The sequence below is a fragment of the Tursiops truncatus genome, chromosome 1, assembly GCF_011762595.2.
Source record: "Tursiops truncatus isolate mTurTru1 chromosome 1, mTurTru1.mat.Y, whole genome shotgun sequence".
In the NCBI taxonomy this organism is placed as follows: domain Eukaryota; kingdom Metazoa; phylum Chordata; class Mammalia; order Artiodactyla; family Delphinidae; genus Tursiops; species Tursiops truncatus.
In genome coordinates, this window is record NC_047034.1 from 102,545,846 (window position 1) to 102,565,713 (window position 19,868).

The 19,868-nt window shown below is 39.8% G+C and overlaps 2 protein-coding genes and 2 non-coding genes across 4 annotated transcripts in view; 1 reads left to right on the forward strand and 3 right to left on the reverse strand.

Moving 5' to 3' along the window:
* DIPK1A (divergent protein kinase domain 1A) overlaps positions 1 to 9,775 on the forward strand; it is a 119,191-nt gene extending 109,416 nt beyond the window's left edge. The window contains exons 4-5 of the mRNA XM_004319545.4: positions 7,208 to 7,384; positions 8,639 to 9,775. Coding sequence (XP_004319593.2) covers positions 7,208 to 7,384; positions 8,639 to 9,451 — 990 coding nt within the window. The 3' untranslated portion in view covers positions 9,452 to 9,775. The remainder of the gene's footprint in view (positions 1 to 7,207; positions 7,385 to 8,638) is intronic.
* Positions 9,776 to 11,136: 1,361 nt separating this feature from the next.
* RPL5 (ribosomal protein L5) lies at positions 11,137 to 19,374 on the reverse strand. Its single transcript, XM_004319544.4, has 8 exons — positions 19,240 to 19,374; positions 17,983 to 18,052; positions 17,782 to 17,897; positions 16,486 to 16,620; positions 14,736 to 14,938; positions 13,849 to 14,026; positions 11,705 to 11,793; positions 11,137 to 11,301 (listed from the first exon to the last, which is right to left on the reverse strand). The coding sequence occupies exons 1-8, from the start codon at positions 19,240 to 19,242 to the stop codon at positions 11,202 to 11,204; spliced, it is 894 nt and encodes a 297-aa protein (XP_004319592.1). The 5' UTR covers positions 19,243 to 19,374; the 3' UTR covers positions 11,137 to 11,201.
* LOC117309791 (small nucleolar RNA SNORA66) lies at positions 11,487 to 11,619 on the reverse strand. Its single transcript, XR_004524090.1, has one exon. It is a non-coding gene; the product is annotated as a small nucleolar RNA SNORA66 (small nucleolar RNA).
* On the reverse strand, positions 14,099 to 14,194 carry LOC117309779 (small nucleolar RNA SNORD21). The gene has a single exon (XR_004524078.1). It is a non-coding gene; the product is annotated as a small nucleolar RNA SNORD21 (small nucleolar RNA).
* Positions 19,375 to 19,868: the final 494 nt, after the last annotated feature.

Here is a 19,868-nt window from a genome sequence, read left to right on the forward strand (position 1 = left end):
ATGAGCTAAATCACAAAAGAAGAACTATAAATAGCTGATAAGCATAATGAAAGAAAAGTTCTACCTCACCTATCATCAAAGAAATATAAATTAAAACAATAGGACACAATTGTGCTAGAAGAAAATACAACAAAACATCAAAACCGGGACTTCTCTGGTGGCGCAGTGGTTAAGAATTCGCCTGCCAATGCAGGGGACGCAGGTTCGGTCCCTGGTCCGAGAAGATCCCACATGCCGTGGAGCAACTAAGCCTGTCCGCTACAACTACTGAGCCTGCGCTCTAGAGCCCATGAGCCACAACTACTGAGCCCGCATGCCGCAACTACTGAAGCCCGCGCACCTAGAGCCTGTGCTCCGCAACAAGAGAAGCCACCACAATGCGAAGCCCGCGCACCACAACGAAGGGTAGCCCCCGCTTGCTGTAACTAAAGAAAGCCCGTGCGCAGCAATGAAGACCCAATGCAGCCTAAATAAATAAATAAATAAAATTTATTTTTTAAAAAAGTTAAAATCCAGGGCTTCCCTGGTGGCGCAGTGGTTGAGAGTCCGCCTGCCGATGCAGGGTACATGGGTTCGTGCTCCGGTCCGGGAAGATCCCACATGCCGCGGAGCGGCTGGGCCCGTGGGCCATGGCCGCTGAGCCTGCACGTCCGGAGCCTGTGCTCCGCAACGGGAGAGGCCACAGCAGTGAGAGGCCCGTGTACCGCAAAAAAAAAAAAGTTAAAATCCATTGGAAAGATATAACTTGATAGCTTCCATCACTATTTATTAATAGATTCTAGAACAGATCTCTAAGCAATTCCTTAAGTAGCACGATATCCTAAGGTAAAAGCAAGTGCAATCAACCTTCTAACACTTCCTTTTTAAATCTTTTTAAAAACACTTCCTAGGGACTTCCCTAGTGGCACAGTGGTTAAGAATCCGCCTGCCAATGCAGGGGACATGGGTTTGAGCCCTGGTCCGGGAAGATCCCGCATGCCACGGAGCAGCTAAGCCCATGTGCCACAGCTACTGAGCCTGTACTCTAGAGCCCGTGAGCCACAACTACTGAGCCTATGTGCCACAACTACTGAAGCCTGCATGCCTAGAGCCCATGCTCTGCAACAAGAGAAGCCACCGCAATAAGAAGCCCGCGCACCACAATGAAGAGTAGCCCCTGCTCGCTGCAACTAGAGAAAGCCCGCGTGCAGCAATGAAGACCCAGCATAGCCAAAAATAAATAAATAAAATAAATGTTTTTAAAAAATGAAGCAAATATGGCAAAAGGTTAAGGTCTGTTGTGAAGATAGTAGGTACACAGGTGTTTGTTATATTGTTTTCTATATGTCAACATTGTTCTAAGAACTTTTCATGTATTTCTCTTTGATCCTCACAACCTCCCTATGAAAGAGGTATTATCATTATTTCCATTTTATTGTTAAAGAAACTGAGGCAAGAGAGGTCACAAGGTTAAGAAACTTGCAGAGCAGTTTTGCACTGCAACGAAGAGTTGCCCCCACTTGCTGCAACTAGAGAAAACCTGCACGCAGCAACAAAGACCCAATGCAGCCAAAAATAAATAAATAAAATAAATAAATTTATAAAGAAAAAACAAACAACACTGGTTATCCTTGGGCAGTGGAATATTGCATGATTTTTATGTTCATCTTTTTTCTTCAAATTATTTCTAAGTTTCCAATATAAATACTCATTCATCTTATAGAAATTTAAAATAGATTTTAAGTCTACACTACTAGCCATGTTTAAGAGGATTTCTGAAATAAAGTCCAATATTTGAGTATCTACTATGTGCTAGGTACTGCTTAAGGCATTGGGAGAGACCATGGGGAATAAGACAGACAAAGCCTCTGGCCTCATATGCCTTATGTTTCATTTGAAAGAGGACAAATGATAAAAGAGTCGGTAAAGAAATAAGATCATTTCATGGACTTCCTCATGGTGCAGTGGTTAGGAATCTGCCTGCCAATGCAGGGGACACGGGTTTGATCCCTGGTCCGGGAAGATCCCACATGCCACGGAGCAACTAAGCCCATGCACCACAGCTACTGAGCCTGCACTCTAGAGCCCACGAGCCACAACTACTGAAGCCCACGTGTCACAACTACTGAAGCCCGCGCACCTAGAGCCCATGCTCTGCAACAAGAGAAGCCACTGCAATGAGAAGCCAGTGCACTGCAACGAAGAGTAGCCCCTGCTCACTGCAACTAGAGAAAGCCCGCGCATAGCAACAAAGACCCAACGCAGCCAATAGATAAATAAATAAGTAAAAATTTAAAAAAGATATAAGATCATTTCAGACATTGGTAAGGGCTGTGAAGAAAATAAAATGGGGTCATGGGTTAGAGAGTGACCTGTGATGGAAGAGGGATCTATTTTAGGTAGGGGGTTGGGGAAGCCCTCCCTAAAGTGATATCTGGGCTGAGACTTGAATGATGTGAAGGAACCAGCCGTATGAAGATCGGTGAGAGTGCATTCCAGGCAAAACCAACAGCAAGTGAAGGAGGTCATGAAACAGGAATAATGCTGATAGGTTCAAGGAACATAGAGAAGACACATGTAGATGGGATATAGAGACCCAGGGAGTAAGTGGTAAAGATCAGGTTAGAGGGCTTCCCTGGTGGCGCAGTGGTTGAGAGTCCGCCTGCCGATGCAGGAGACGCGGGTTCGTGCCCCGGTCCGGGAGGATCCCACATGCCGCGGAGCGGCTGGGCCCGTGAGCCATGGCCGCGGAGGCTGCGCGTCCGGAGCCTGTGCTCCGCAAGGGGAGAGGCCACAACGGTGAGAGGCCCGCATACCGCAAAAAAAAAAAAAAAAAAAAGATCAGGTTAGAGAAGCAGGCCAGCTCATAAGAAGCCTAGCAGACAATGAAAAGGGCTTTGGACTTTATTCTGATTGAATTAGAGGGTTTGACGCAGAGGAGTGATTAATATTATTACCAATTAATATGGTCATATTTGGTTTTTATATATAAGCATGACTAGACTGCCTGGGTTAATATGTTGGCTTTGCCACTATTGTATTCCCTTCATCATGCTGCTTCACTTCTTTCTGCTTCAGTTTTTCTATCAGTTAAATCAGGATAATAATAGTATCTACTGCATAAGGTTGTTATAGGGAGTAAGATAAATTAGTAGACTGTAGCACAGAGTAAAGCACCATATAATGTTAGTTTGATAAATAGCTAGATAGTTAATAGTGACTAATTCTGGGAATTAGAGAAATGGGTGTAGAACTTTTCCTTTTATCTTTCTGTGTAATTTGACTTTTAAAAAATTATATTTACATCTATAAACATATTAGAAATATGAAAGATCTCAAATAAACAATCAAACTTTACAACATAAGGAATTATAAAATGAAGAGCAAACTAAACCCAAACCTAGCAGAAGGAAGGAAATACTATGGATTACAGCAGAGATAAAGGAAATAGAGAATAGAAAAATAATAATAAAGAAAATCGATGAAACCAAAAGTTGGTTCTTTGAAAAGGTCAACAAAATTTGACAAACCTTTAGCTAGATGGACTGAGAAACAGAGAAGACTCAAATAACTAAAATCAGAAATGAAGCGGGGACATTACTATCAGTTCTACATAAATAAAAAAGATTATATGAGAGTACAGTGAACAATTGTACACCAACAAATTGGATAATCTAGATGAAATGGGCAAATTCCTAGAAACACAAAACCTACTAAGAAATAGAAAATCTGCATAGACCTATAACTAGTAAGGAGACTGAATTGGTAATCAGGCCTCCCAACAAGAAAAGCCCTGCCCGTGTGGGCTTCACTGGTAGATTCTACCAAACATTTAAAGAAGAGCTAGCACCAGTCCTTTTTTTTGGCTGCGCCATGAGGCATGTAGGATCCTAGTTCCCCAAACAAGGATCAAATCCATGCCCCCTGCAGTGGAAGCTCGGAGTCCCAACCACTGGCCAGTGGACCACCAGGGAAGTCCCACATTAATCCTTATTAACTTTTGCTGGTTCAACATATGAAAATTGAGCAGTGTAATACACCAAATAAACAGAATGAAGGAGAAAAAAAGGATCATCGCAATTGATGCAGAAAAGGCATTTGACAAAATTCATGATAAAAACACACAGCAAACTAGGAATAGAAGGCAACTACCTCAACATACTAAAAACACTTACGTGAAAAACCCATAGTTAACATCATACTCAATAGTGAAAGACTGAAAGCTTTTCATCTAAGAACAAGGCAAGGATGCCCACTTTCACCACTTCTATTCAACATAGTACTGGAAGTTCTGGCCAGATCAATTAAACAAAGAAATAAAAGGTATCCAAATGGGAAAGGAAAAAGTAAAATTATCTCTGTTGACAGAGGATATGATCTTCTTTGTAGAAAAACCTAAAGATTCCACAAAAAAATCATTAGAACTAATAAATGAATTCAAAGTCCACACACAAAAATCAATTGCATTTCTATACACTAACAATGAACAATCCAGAAAAGAAATCAAGAAAACCATTGCATTTATAATTGCATCAAGAAGAATACTTAGGAACTAACTTAACCAAGAGGTGAAAGACTTGTACAGTGAAAACTTCAAAACATTGCTGAAAGAAATTAAAGACATAAACAAATGTAATCACATCCCATGTTCATAGATTGGAAGACAATATTTTTAAGATGTTAATGTTACCCAGCATGATCAAGATTCAGTGCAATCCTGAGCAAAATCCCAAAGACAATTTTTTGCAGAAATAGAAAAAGTCCTAAAATTCGTATGCAATCTCAAGGGACCCTAAATAGCCAAAACAATCCTGAAAAAAATACCAGAAAGCTGGAGGACTCACTTCCTGATTTCAAATCTTACTATAAAGCTGCAGTAATCAAACAATGTGGTAGTGGAATAAGGACGGATATATAGACTAGTGGAATAGAACAGAGAGCCCTCACATATATGGTCAAATGATTCTTTTTTTTTTTTTTTTTTGGCTGCATTGGGTCTTTGTTGCTGTGCACGGGCTTTTTCTAGTTGCAGCGAGTAGGGGCTACTCTTCATTGCGGTGCATGAGCTTCTCATTGCAGTAGCTTCTCTTGTTCCGGAGCTCGGGCTGTAGGCATGCAGGCTTCAGTAGTTGCAGCACATGGGCTCAGTAGTTGTGGCTCGTGAGCTTAGTTGCTCCGCGGCATGTGGGATCTTCCTGGACCAGGGATCGAACCCGTGTCCCCTGCATTGTCAGACAGATTCTTAACCACTGTGCCACCAGGGAAGTCCCTCAAATGATTTTTGACAAGGGTGCTAAGACCATTCAATAGGAAAAGGACTGTCTTTTCAACAGATGGTACTGGGAAAGCTGGATATACACATGCAAAAGAATGAAGGTGGACCCTTACCTAACACCATTCTCAAAATTTAAGTCAAAAATGGATCAAAGATCTAATGGTAAGAACTAAAACTATAAAACTCTTAGGGACTCCCCTGGTGGCGCAGTGGTTAAGACTCTGTGCTCCCAATGCAGGGGGCCCGGGTTCGATCCTTGGTCAGGGAACTAGATCCCACATGCATGCTGCAACTAAGGAGCCCTCCTACCGCAACTAAGACCTGGCACAACCAGATAAATAAATAAATAAATATTTTGAAAAATAAAAAATAAAACTCTTAGATGAAAACATAGGGCAAAAGCTTCGTGACATTGGGTTTGGCAATTATTTCTTGCATATGACTCCAAAGCCACAGGCAACAAAAGAAAAAATAGACAAATTGTACTTCATGAAAATTTTTAAATATTGTGCATCAAAAGACAATATCAGTAGAATAAAAAAGAAGCTCACAGAATGGGAGGAAATATTTGCAAATCATATATCTGATAAGGGATTAATATATAGACTATATAGAGGGCTCCTAAAACTCAACAACAAAAAAACAAACAGCCGGATTCATTCTCGAAAAAAGGTATACAAATGTGCAATAAGTGTATGAAAAGATGCTCAGCATCACTGGTCATTAGGGAAATGCAAATCAAAACCACAATTAGGGAATTGTTTGGCAGTACAGTGGTTAGGACTTCGCACTTTCACTGCTGACGCGTGGGTTCAATACATGGTTGGAGAACTAAGAAAAAAAAAGCACACGGTGAGATACCACCTCACACCCATCAGGATGGCTACTATCAAAAAAACCAGAAAAGAAGGATTGCTACGTGTCCTTGGAATCATTTTCTGATTGTATAGAGAGTGTGAAATATTGACAAGTGGTAAAAACAACGCAGGACAAGCATTGCTCAGTAAAATAAAACTGTGAGTTTATTCTGGAAAAAAAAAAAAGAAAATAACAAGTGTTGGCAATAAGGCAGAAAAACTGGAATCCACTGTTGGTGGGAATGTAAAATGGTGTAGCCGCTGAGAAAAACAGGTTGGCAGCTCCTCAAAAAATTAAAAGTAGCATGACCCTATGATTCAGAAATTCCACTTCTGGGTATATATGTAAAAGAATTGAAATCAGGATCTCGAAGAGATATTTGTATATCCATGTTCATAATATTCACAATAGCTAAAACATGGAAGCAACCCAAGTGTCAATCAGTGGATGAAAGGAAATGCAAAATGTGGGATATTCCTACAATGTAATAGTATTCAGCTTTAAAAAGGAAGGAAATTGTGATACATGCTACAATGTGGATAAACCTTCAGGACATTATGAAATAAGCCAGTCACAAAAGGACAGATTCTGTATGACTCCACTTATATGAGATACTTAGACTGAGTAGTCAAAATCATAAAGACAGAAAGTGGACTGGTGATGAGCTGGGGGCAGGGGGAAGAAGGGGAACAGGGAGTAGAGAGTTTCAATTTTACAAAATGAAAAGAGTTCTGGAGACAGACAGGTGATGGTAGCACAACCTCATGAATCTAATACCACTGAACTGTATGTTAAAAATAGTTAAGATGGTAAATTTTCTATTTTTGATATTTTACAATTTAATAAATGGAAAATAATAAAACTGATGACCATGGTCAAAAATATACATATATATTTAGGTATGCAATACTTTTATAATTTAAAAAAATTAAGGAAAAAAGCTTTGAAGTATGATTTCAAATTTGCAATTCAGGAAGTCAGCTCAATCTCGGTTTTGTTGCTTGTGTGTTTTTTTAAGAGGAGGACACTAAAAATATCGTGGTAGATTAGAGTTTTCTACTCTGCCTAAAGCATAACTTGTCATTCTTTTCACAGATGTATTTAGGGATTTGGGATAATCTACCAGGTGTTGTGAAATGTCAAATGGAACAAGCACTTCATCTTGATTTTGGAACTGAATTGGAACCAAGGAAAGAAATAGTGCTATTTGATAAGCCAACTAGGGGAACTACTGTACAGAAATTCAAAGAAATGGTCTACAGTCTCTTTAAAGTAAGTATATGCATTCACATGTTGCTAGTGTGAAGTGGTACTCTTCTGGAAGCTGGCAGGACCTCATTCTAAGCCATAAAAATGTTGGTATTCTTTGACCTATATCAGGGACTCTATCTTGAGGAAATAATTCAAAGAAAAAAATGTATGGAGGGTGTTTAACATTACTATCACTAAAAATGTCCAGATGTGAGAGTTCATTAAGTAGATGGGCTGCTCTATAGCTTGACATTAAAACTGATACACTTTTTTTAAAAAGGTGAAATAGAATTAGTAGACTGATTCCAATTTTTTTTTTTTTTTTTTTTGCGGTACGCGGGCCTCTCACTGTTGTGGCCTCTCCCGTTGCAGAGCACAGGCTCTGGACGCGCAGGCTAGCGGCCATGGCTCACGGGCCCAGCAGCTCCGCGGCATGTGGGATCTTCCCAGACCGGGGCACGAACCCGTGTCCCCTGCATCGGCAGGCAGACTCTCAACCACTGCGCCACCAGGGAAGCCCGCAAATTATTTTTTTAATTTAAAGAAATACTCAGAGATTAAATAGAAGTATGAAAATATTGGGAATTCCCTGGGTCCAGTGGTTAGGACTCCGCACTTTCACTGCCAAGGGTGCGGGTTCGAGAACGGGTCGGGGAACTTCCGCAAGCCACGTGGCATGGCCAAAAAACAATGAAAATAATTACACTTTTGGAAAGAATCTTTTTCTCATTTTTATTGCTCTTATATTTTAACTCAAAATCTTTCTTTTCTTTGAACAGTTTACAGTTTTAGACTGTTTTATGCCAGAGAGTCTCCACAGGGAAATACTTGTAGCATTCATTATTGGAACACCTTGAATAAAATAATTAATATAATAACAATTACAAAATAGGAGAAAATAATTTGTAGTTGACCCGTTAACTTTGGATATGGGCAAATTACACTGCAATTTTGCAAGTAAGTGTATGAATAAGACAAAGATTAATTAATGGCTTGGTTAACTGTATTTATCTACAAGGTCTAAGGAGGCTATGGGCGTTAAGGTGGCTATTTCTTAACATACTTAGCAAAGTGGGTTTCACCTCAAGTACATAAAACATAGTTCTGACTCACTTAGCAAACATAAATATTTGGAAAGGTATTGTCTCCTATGGGTATTCAGTAGCAAGATTATTACTTAGCATGGTAATTATCCCTGTAAAGGAAGTTAGTATGTTACATATGAGATTGTTTTTCATTGCTTCTGTATAATTAGCCAAATTCTTATCTTTACAGGCAAAGTTGGGTGACCAAGGCAACCTCTCTGAACTGGTTAATCTCATCTTGACAGTGGCTGATGGAGACAAAGATGGCCAGGTTTCCTTGGGAGAAGCAAAGTCAGCATGGGCACTTCTTCAATTAAATGAATTTCTTCTCATGGTAATACTTCAAGATAAAGAACATACCCCCAAATTAATGGGATTCTGTGGTGATCTCTATGTGATGGAAAGTGTTGAATATACCTCTCTTTATGGAATAAGCCTTCCATGGGTCATTGAACTTTTTATTCCATCTGGGTTCAGAAGAAGCATGGATCAGTTGTTCACACCATCATGGCCTAGAAAGGCTAAAATAGCCATAGGACTTCTAGAATTTGTGGAAGATGTTTTCCATGGCCCCTATGGAAACTTCCTCATGTGCGATACTAGTGCCAAAAACCTAGGATATAATGATAAGTATGATTTGAAAATGGTGGACATGAGAAAAATTGTGCCAGAGACAAACCTGAAAGAACTTATAAAGGATCGTCACTGTGAGTCTGATTTGGACTGTGTCTATGGCACGGATTGTCGAACTAGCTGTGATCAGAATACAATGAAGTGTACCTCAGAAGTGATCCAACCAAACTTGGCAAAAGCCTGTCAGTTACTCAAAGACTACCTGTTGCGTGGTGCTCCAGTTGAAATTCGTGAAGAATTAGAAAAGCAGCTGTATTCCTGTATTGCTCTCAAAGTCACAGCAAATCAAATGGAAATGGAACATTCTTTGATACTAAATAACCTAAAAACATTACTGTGGAAGAAAATTTCCTACACAAACGACTCTTAGTTCATTTGGACATTGTGACCATTTTAAGAAATTTAGCACTTCAAAAGAAAAATCTTGAACATTTTTTTCTAAATGGCTTGATTCAAATCCTTGCCAGTTATCACAAAACTCCTTTCCCCTGATCCTAAGGAAGCCATCATCTTAAAATACATGTTGATTGCTGAAGTAATGGCAGGAGGTATAGGATCAAAAGGTCCAAAAATATTCATTCCTGCCCTTTTAGAAACGCTGGTACATTTCCTAGTACATTCACTGTGTAACTATTTTGACTAATGACTTAAAAATGCTGTGAAAAGCCTCATTCCATAAACATCAACGGTCAGAGTATTTTGTAGATTTGTTAGCCAAAATATCAGTGCTGGAAATTGTGTTTGCATTGAAGCTGCTGTTTAAAAAAGAAAATTTATAAATTTACTAATGTCTCAGCATGGTAAAGTTTGCACATTAACAGAAATTAAGACTGCAAAGCAGGTAAATTAAAATTACTCCTTTATAAACAGATGTTGGGTTAATAGCATGGTTTCTTATAAATACACTTAACTCATTTAGACATAACATTTTATGTGGCTTCAGAAAGTTGAGTGGCTCTTACCCACTGAAAACCCATCAGAAGCATTCTACTTGGCAATATATAATTGCCAATTTTAGAGGCTGAATATGGATGAGCTCATCATCCTAGATTTAAGGGTCTGTATCTTAGTATCAGCCAGCCAACTGGTCTTCAAAACTCGTATCTTTAGGCCACAAACCTAACACAGGTACACATATCCTGAATCTGAGCTATGGGAAAGTGGGACATTAAGAGCAGGACTCTGAAATCATAAACTTCCTATTAATAATTTTCCATTTTCAAACAAACAGTATTCCCTATTGGCCAAAGGACTGTTTCTCAAGAGGCATGTAAATATATCCATCTCTTTTTCTCATGTAAACTTGATATACAAGGGTTAGTATTTGCTCCTCTCTTTTGTGTTTATTCAGATCTGGCCTTTCAACTCCATAAAACGAAACACCTCTTATAATTAAAGAACCAGCATTTTCGGGCTTCCCTGGTGGCGCAGTGGTTGAGAGTCCACCTGCCGATGCAGGGGACGCGGGTTCGTGACCCGGTCCAGGAAGGTCCCACATGCCGCGGAGCAGCTGGGCCCGTGAGCCATGGCCGCTGAGCCTGCACGTCCGGAGCCTGTGCTCCGCAACGAGAGAGGCCACAACAGTGAGAGGCCCGCGTACCGCAAAAATAAATAATAAATAAAATTTAAAAAGAACCAGTATTTTCTGCTCAAAGGTTTCACCTGGATAAATGTGTTAAAATTATATGACCTTCATTGGAGAGCTCTCTCTCAAGAACTAAAGCCATGGAGTAGCATCAGTTTCACTTACTTTAAAATTGTAAACTTTGAAGGTACTTTTTCTTCCAACTCATCGTGTGGTTACAATAAATGAATGGAAGAAATATTTCTAGGGGAAGGTTTGTCTGTTGCTTGCCAGACTTTTTAAGGACAGCTGCACATCATACAATTCAAGGGATAACTCCTGTCAGGAAGAACAGATGCCCAAGGTATGAACTTTGAGGCAATATGTAAGATTTTCTGGAAAAAGCTACACTTGTTTCTGGAAGGAAAATACTGTCAATTTCAGGTACTTCCCACAGTTTCATTAACAAGAGCTTAACACAGAAACAGCTACTTGTTCAATAAGTTTATTACTGTCTTTATCTGAAAAATCTTCATAGAAATTGTGGTTTGGTTTATTAACTCTCAGCAGCCCGTTCCTGAGCTCTAAGGAAGCTTGCCTTCTTCTGAGCTACCCGATCTTTCTTCTGGGCAAGTGACATTTTGGGACGGTTCCACCTACAGAACAAGGTAAAAAGAAGAGAAAGGGACATAAATTTTAAAAACCATAGCGAAAGAGAATAGAGAATATTTAACTTTGAAAAAGACCCACTTTGTAATAAAATGGAGGTCAAATAATCCCAAGTCCAATACCTGTTCTCTTCCTTAGTTAGCCTATTAAAAAATGCAATAATTGACAGTGTCAATGTACTGGGACAGAATGGGCCACCTCGGTAGCATCCAAGGCCAATACATTTCTATCACCACAATTACTTTAGCAAACCTGGTTCCCCTCACCTCTGCAACATCATGCAGAGCTAGTGATCGAGTTTGCACAACTTCACTCAGAGTCTGAGCGAGATGAAACAAGGCAGGAACCCCTCCCAACCTCTTTCTCTTCAAAAAACAGTAAAACACATACCTCTTCTTTTTAACTTCTTTCTTAGGCTTCTTCTCATACACTGGATTCTCTCGTATTGCAGCATGAGCCTTCTTATACATCTCCTCCATCTGAAACAAAGCAAAGCAAACAGTACTTGGTTTCATTTCATATGCCCTAAACAGTAATAAAACACACTTTTCTACTGCTTGCTCTATTTTGTCCTTCTAAGCCAGATTCTCAAAAGGAGCTAAACTAGATCAATATTGGTATCTTTTTGTAACCCATCTTTTCCTAAGAAAGTCCCAGTTTTTACCATAAGCAACATGAATTGACACTATTCACAAAACACAACAATCTTCCTCAAGAAAAATTCGCATGTATTTCTGAATAATTCAGCTATACTTCATGAGTCACTTAAGTTTAAAGCAAACTGTTTTCTGTAGAAACACATTTTATGCTCATTTAAAACCATCTGACCTAAATTCTTTCATTCAAGTATGGCTACATGCCAGCATTTAAGATTTAAGATGAAAAATACATGGACTAACAAGCAACTGCCAAATACATCTCTGTCCTCCCACGTTCCCCATATTTCTATTTCCCACTGATTTCTGATAGGTCTTTTCAAAAGTTATTCCCAGAATCCCACACCAGGAACCTCTTGATCTACTACCACAAATCACCAGTATGTGGCAGCAGTATCAGGCCTCTGTGGAATCAGAAAGAGGCCCGAATTTCCCTAGAAAACCGCTGTCCAATTAGAAACATTAATGAGAATTTTGTTCTAAAATTCAACAAAAAACAATGCTGCAACTCTCTGAAGTGTTTTAATACCCCCACCCCAAATGACTATTGATCACATGGAAGATCAAGTCAGGAAGAGAAACTGTAAAATGTGTGAAATTCAGTAACAGTTACAGCCTTCCTGAAGAGTGAGTCAAGGTAATCCAGGTCTCTAAAACTACTCATTCCACGTGAGTAAAATGCAATTACTGGGCTTCCCTGGTGGCTCAGTGGTTAAGAATCCCACAGGTTCAAGCCCTGGTCTGGGAAGATCCCACATGCCGCGGAGCAACTAAGCCCGTGTGCCACAACTACGGAGCCTGTGCTCTAGAGCCCACGAGCCACAACTACTGACGCCCATACGCCTAGAGCCCGTGCTCCGCAACGAGAAGCCACCGCAATGAGAAGCATGCACACCACAAGGAAGAGTAGCCCCCGCTCTCCGCAACTAGAGAAAGCCCGTGTGCAGCTACAAAGACCCAACGCAGCCAAAAACAAATTTTTTAAAATGCAGTTACTACATGCATTTGTATAAAGCTTATTAGCAAAGGAAAATAATGCAAAAACAGAAAGTGATCTTTCCCTCAATTATAACTCTATTTTAAAAATAATTTTCAGACATAGGTATGCCAAATACAAAATATGCAGCAACAGAAAAAAACCTAATAAAAACAATTACTTGATATATATCAATTTACATATAATTCTGTATTTGTAATACATTTATAATAATCTGTGATTTTTGTGTTCTATGCCTTCGCTATCGAAACTCGCACTGTCATCATCAATTACCCCAATGTATTAATAGAGAGAGCCCTGAGACTCAACTTTAGGGGTGATAAACTTTGCAGCATTAAACTGACTTTTGAAAACACGGGTCCCTTCACTTTTGCAACATCACACAGAACTAGTGATAGAATCTGTACATCTCCCTTTTTGTGTGCATGCCTGAGACACTGAGAAAGTCCAGAACATAGCACTTATCTGCTAAGAATGAAGAAAGAACCTTTTTTTCCCCATGACCTCAAAATGAGTGAAGTCTAGTAACTAGCACCTCATATTGGAGTAGATTATGACCACATGAATGAAATTTATAAATACAGAACAGCCAAATGCATAAAAGCCACCAAAGGCTTTAGATTTGGATGCCTGAAGCCTGCCATCCTTCAGCATCTAAGAGATTCCTAAAAGCATGTTGACAAGTCCAGCTCCTCAAGTCAGTATCTTGTCTGACTTTTAACCTACCCTAGGTGCAACATCCCAATTTCATTTTAACATGCCCATATTCAACTTTTAACTGTTAACCTGAAATAAAACTGTATTAACATACCCACTCAAAACAGGTAGGAAACCCGGTTCTATAAATTTACCAATACAGGTATTTTTAGTTAAATTTTTACCATGTCTGGAGTTACGTTGTTCTTTATGTATTGAGAGAATTGTTTCTTGTAAGCATCTTCATCTTCTTCAATCAGGTAACGCATATAATCTGCAACGTTCTGCCCCATGATGTGCTTTCGGTGTACCTCAGCATTGAATTCTTTGCTTTCTGAATCATAACCAGGGAACCGTTTGGTACTGAAATAAAGTTTTCCATGTTTTAGTATATAATGGTTGAAATCAGTTCACTAGAAGGAATTCATTTCAGTAGCTGCCATCAGTCCCGTCTTGAAACAATTAATTGCATCATATGCAACCAAAGGACCAACTACTGACTGCTCAGTTAGTGGGACATCATCATTCAGCAGCTAATTTTTGAATTCCAGGATAGAAAATCATGCCACAAGCACCTTTAAATACCATTAAATGAACCAAGGCCACTATGAAGTTAGTTCTCCTTATTTCATAGCAAAGGACAGCCTACACTCTTATTTCCAGTTGAAAGTTTAAAAATTTATGTCTTTTTCTCAAACTTTTTCCCCCCCTAGAGTCCATATTTCCCCATAACTCAGTAAACAAATTTTCATTCTGAATTAAACAAACAAAAAAAAAAAATAGGGGGAGTACTGGTGGAAAAGGTAGTGGTTTCAACACTGGCTCTTCCGTTTATTGGCTCTAAAACCTTGGACAAATAATTTTACCCCTGAACCCCAGTCTCTTCATTTATAAACCATGTTACAGTTCCTTCCCACCCTGCCAGGTTCCCTTTGCACAGTACCCAGCACATGGCAGGTACACAATGATAGCTACTATTACTCTAATTGGTTCAGTTATCTCCACAGCCCAACCAGTTAGAAACAGTGCAGTACTGGAGTCCAGGCAACGAGGCCCTGAATACTATTATTACCTGTGAGGGATAGACAAGCCTCCATCGACAGCTCCCTTCAGGGCCCCAAAAACTTTATTCCCAGTAGTAGTCCTGGCAAGCCCTGCATCCAAGTAACAGGTGAAGGCACCAGGTTGACCATCAATGCTTTCAACATTGTATTCATCTCCAGTCACCTCGACTTGGCCTTCATAAATTTTGTCCATACCAAACCTATTAAGAAGCTATTAACAAAGAAGCCAATCTAAATGCTTGTTAGAATATATTCAAACAACAATATCTCAAAATTCACAACTTTAATGACCTGCCATTCTTCCAAAATTTCCTTTACCAATCTCTTACACACCAAAAATCTGCAATCTTCAAACCAATTAGATGTTTTCTAATGAATAATCTACAAACTAAATATCTAGAATCCACATTTTATTTACAATCTCAAGTAAATAATCTGTTTAAATGATCCTGACAAAACTTTTTACACTGTATAAGATATATCAATCTGTAATTTGCAACGACAATGAACGAAATTTGCTAAAATTGACTTCATATGTAATCAATCTACCTGTATATCACATATCTCGGTATTCTATGAAATATAACAACATAATATAACTCTCAAATTTATTCTTATTATATATATCTAAGAATTCGTAATACATCTCAATTTATCATGTATTATAATATAATGTGAAATCAATAAATATATATCCTATATATCTTATTGTGCTATATTAATGATCTGCTATTACAATCTGCTGTATCTCCATCTGCTAGATCATGCATGTAAGATGATGACCAATCTCATCTATCTCTGTGACTGACTACTATGTAACTGTATCTGCAACTCACTGTGAATCTATCTATATGATAAGACAATGTATTCTCATCATCCAAAGATGATCATCTAACATCCCAAATTCTGAAGTCAATATACCACCAAAAGAATGGCCACCACAATCCTTGATAACAAGTCACTGATAACAATATAGGCACGCACTCAAATTCAACTGGTATATAATAGGATATTCTGATCACCCAATATGGCAAGATAATATCTAAACATTAAATAATGCTAAAGCTGAACCCAAACAACGCCAATGATAAACCCACTACACCACGATCCCAAGCATTATCAATGTCTAACTCTAACAGACTGCTAGTCCAATTATAGCATTAAGACATATACAATCACGAGTACAGCGCTAATATATAATATTCAGGTGGGCTGTAAGCGCTATATATTCTAATGCCACTACGCTAGATCTAGAAAGATCTATAGACTTCAACCTGACTAAGATCCACATGACAGTAACAACCACTGCAACAAGTCAGAACAAAGCAAGTAAGATCACATTTTCATTTCATAGAAATGTTGCACAAAAGCAAAGATTATTAACAAAATGCAGCTACTAAAACTACATTTCAAGCGCTTAATAGCTACATGTGGCTAGCGGCTACCATATCAGACAGCACAGATTACAGATATCCATCAATGCAAAATAATTCTATTGGTCTAGATATACCCAACAAATGGGAGAAAACAGAAAAAAAGGCTTCCCCAGATTATAAAGTACATCTCTGTCTTAAACAAGGTATTTATATAAAATTATCTTCCCTGGTGACGCCCTTATAAGCCACAGGGCAACAGGAGGCACTCCTCTCTCCCCACAGCTAGCTGAAGGTGTCTTATCCATGTGTGAACCATCTATGTTGCAGACAACTCCAGTGAGCTAATTCCAAAATACATCACTTAAAGTAATCTTGTACATACCCTGCGTGCCAGCAGCAGGCCAGTACAATATGCTGCAGCATAATTTGTCAGGCCAACCTTCACACCATACTTCGGGAGTTCATGAGCATAAGCTGCACAAACTATCATATCTCCTTCTATACGGGCATAAGCAATCTACAATAAGAGAAAAAACAGGTTAGTAATCTGTTTTCACTGTTTTGTGGATTACTTCCTAAGTGCCTTCTTTTTCAAAAGATTTAACAAAAAAACACACAGATCTGCATCACTTAAGATCTTTGTTAAACCCACTCACCTTCAACAATTATGGCCTGGTCAACTACAGAAGGTAGGTTTATGAGTTTGTAAGTATGTTTGACTAATTTCACAGTACATAAGTCTCAAATTACCACAGACATCGAATATTAAAATACCTTTGGAATAAGTTATACTGTAGTTCCTTACTTCTGAGAAATACTGAAAAGACCTTGAGCTGGGAAAGCTGGTGAATTAAGGAGGCACTTTGAAAAATCAAAAAGGAATCCCTGATTATTTCAAACACCTTTTAAACTAAGCATATCTAAGTCCAACAATGTTTCAGAAAACCTAATATTTAGTTATCTGAACTTAGGTATGGAGGAAGAGATTGCCTTCACAACCAACAAATTAGTCTGGCCAGAAAATAAATGTGCCTGTCTCCTCCAAATCTCAAGTACGAAAAGTTTTCCTAGTTGTAAAAGCCCAGAAAACTACCTTCTAGGAGCAAATTGCCACTTTCTGTAAGTCTTTTACATGGGAGACACCTTCGTTAAGTATTTACTAAAACCTATTTTGAACAATAATCAAGAATAAAAATAATCTTAAGAGTCTAATTTAACATTCACAACTACCTACCTCTTCAAAGTATTGGATAAGTGAACTCAGTCCACAATAAATTCTATTATCTTACTGGAATTGGAATGGGCAAGAACCTTCTACTGGGTCTCAAATTTACCCTCCCACCCCCACAAAAATAGCACAGTGCCATGAACTTCTCTAATCCCACCCCCACCCCCACCCCACCCCCACCAATTAGAAAGTGAATGGAATTAAACTGGGTCAGGATTGCCAAACAGCTGATCCTCAGAGTACTTTTTACAGTACCAATTTCCCAGGCTCCAACTTCAAACCTACTAAAAGAACTACTCAATGTTCCTTGGAGTGCCAGGCACTAGACTAGATGGACCTAATGCATATGTTGTGTTTTGCTCCCCAAGTACAACTTTTCTACCACAGTGAGGGCAGAAGGGGGGGGGGTGGAGGTTACCATCCATTACTTGCGTCTAGAATACAACTTACCTGACAAATGATATCTCTGTTAGTTACACGAACTATCATTCTGTATTTGGGTGTGTTGTACTTATTTTTATCTTGAATTACCAATCGTTTCCGAGCATAGTAGTCAGTTTTGCCCTCTGAAAAAAAAAAGTAATTTAAAAAAGTCTATTCCACTACAAAGCAGATTCTTTTCATGTCGTGAACATGAAAACCTGACCATACCTCGCCGTCTTCTAAATTTCACTTGGTATCTCTTGAAGTAGGCCTTATTCTTGACAACTTTAACAAACCCCTTTAAGATAAAAAAAAGTTATTAAAACTTTGATAAATGTTTTAGCTTCTGATACTTTTGACATTTGTGTTAACTGTGTAACAAAATAACACTTAAACTTCAAAAGTGAATCCAGACACAACCATCACTTTCTCAAATCTGAAGTCAAGAATCACTTTTTCTCCTACTTTCCATATGTCAAGACTGACAGTTTCATAAAGCAAAATAAAAATGAATCAGCAGGAAAGATGGAATGAAAAAACATACAAAATGCAGGCCAATTTATTATATTCACCAGATATAAAACTGTCACATTGATTTTAAATTCTTAAACTTACTCTCAACTTTTGTTCCCTATTGGACCAGCAATAATCCTAGTGACCAACTTTGCAAAACACTGTTCAAGACAGCAATCTTGCAAACGTCAATCTGTTCTTAACACTGTCCCATTTCGAGAACCTAATATTTCCCTCTTTCCACAAATGTATTTCAAAAGCCTAAATTACTTGCCACAAAACATAACTGGCCAAGGATATATTCAGCAATTACTCCCGATTAAAACAACACTGACCCCCACCAACTAAAGCAACACCCACCCGAAGAATCATTAAAAAGCGGAGCCAGCGACGATATAGAGAAAGAGGCAGGCGACGCATACCAAAGTAAATGAGCTTCTTTTCGGGGCCCAGAGACCCCACAGCCTCCAGGTTCTACTGACGGTTGTGGCTTAAAAGCCACTTCTTCGGCCCCAAAACACAGGTTTTCCGAACAATTTGCCAGCCCCGACGCTCTCCCGGAAAACCCACCAAGCAGTCATGGGTGGAGCTGGGTCCGAGGAGCCGCAGCCCGTCTCCACTCAGGCATCCCCCAGCTAGTCTGAGACTGACTCTACGCAATCTCCTCGCCCCGGCCGCCTGCCGGTGCCCCCTCTGCCGGGCCAGCACTAACCCTGTCGTTTGTCTACTATACTCACCCCATCCCCAATCCTCTGCCCCAACTCCCCCTCTTCTTCAACCCCTCCCCCCGCCCGCTTGTGCGCCGTGGCAGCCATTAAGGCCACGCTGGGAGCTGCAGCCCGACCACGGCAGAGCCGGCAATCTAATGGCATCCGATCCCTGCACAGCGCCAGACGGAACCTAGCCTGCCTTTAGGACAAGGAGGGGGAACCCCCATGCATCTGTAGCCCCGAGACCGAGATACACACTCACCATCCTGTAGAATAGAAGCTCTATCCGCCACCAAGCTGCAAAACCAGCACGGCTCCGGGGGGGGAAAAAGGCCGTGGCGCGTGCGCAGGCGCAGTATGTAGCGCCGACGCTCACGCCAGCGACGTGTGGAAGAGAGACCCGCCGGCCGCCTGGCTTGCAGTACTCCACCCCCTGCTGGTAGGAGGACCGATGCTGGACTTCGCCTTCCCGAAACAAATCCTCAAAGTCGCGGAGTCCCAATCTCCTGACTGGTGATCCGACAGGGAAGGGCGGTGATCAGTAGCAGGGAGGATTGTAAAAGGCTTTCACTTTCCTATGCTAGGAAGTTGTTTCATAACAAACATTATTACTTTTGTAAGCAAGAAAAAAAAAAGTTTAAAAATTAAATAGAATGAATTAGCTCTAGAGCCCCTTTACCCCCTCCTTGACTACTCCGGGTCCAGAGCATGCAGATTCCCCCTCAGGAAGCCAAGCCTGGGTTAGGGGCCTTCCCACAGCACCTTTGTACCTGTCTCAGCCTACCCTAGATTGTAAACTCCCTGAGGGTGGGCCCTGCTGTCGAGTTCACCTTTGAATCTCCAGCATTTAGCACAGTACTCACATTCAGTAAGTATTCGGTATTTGTTAAA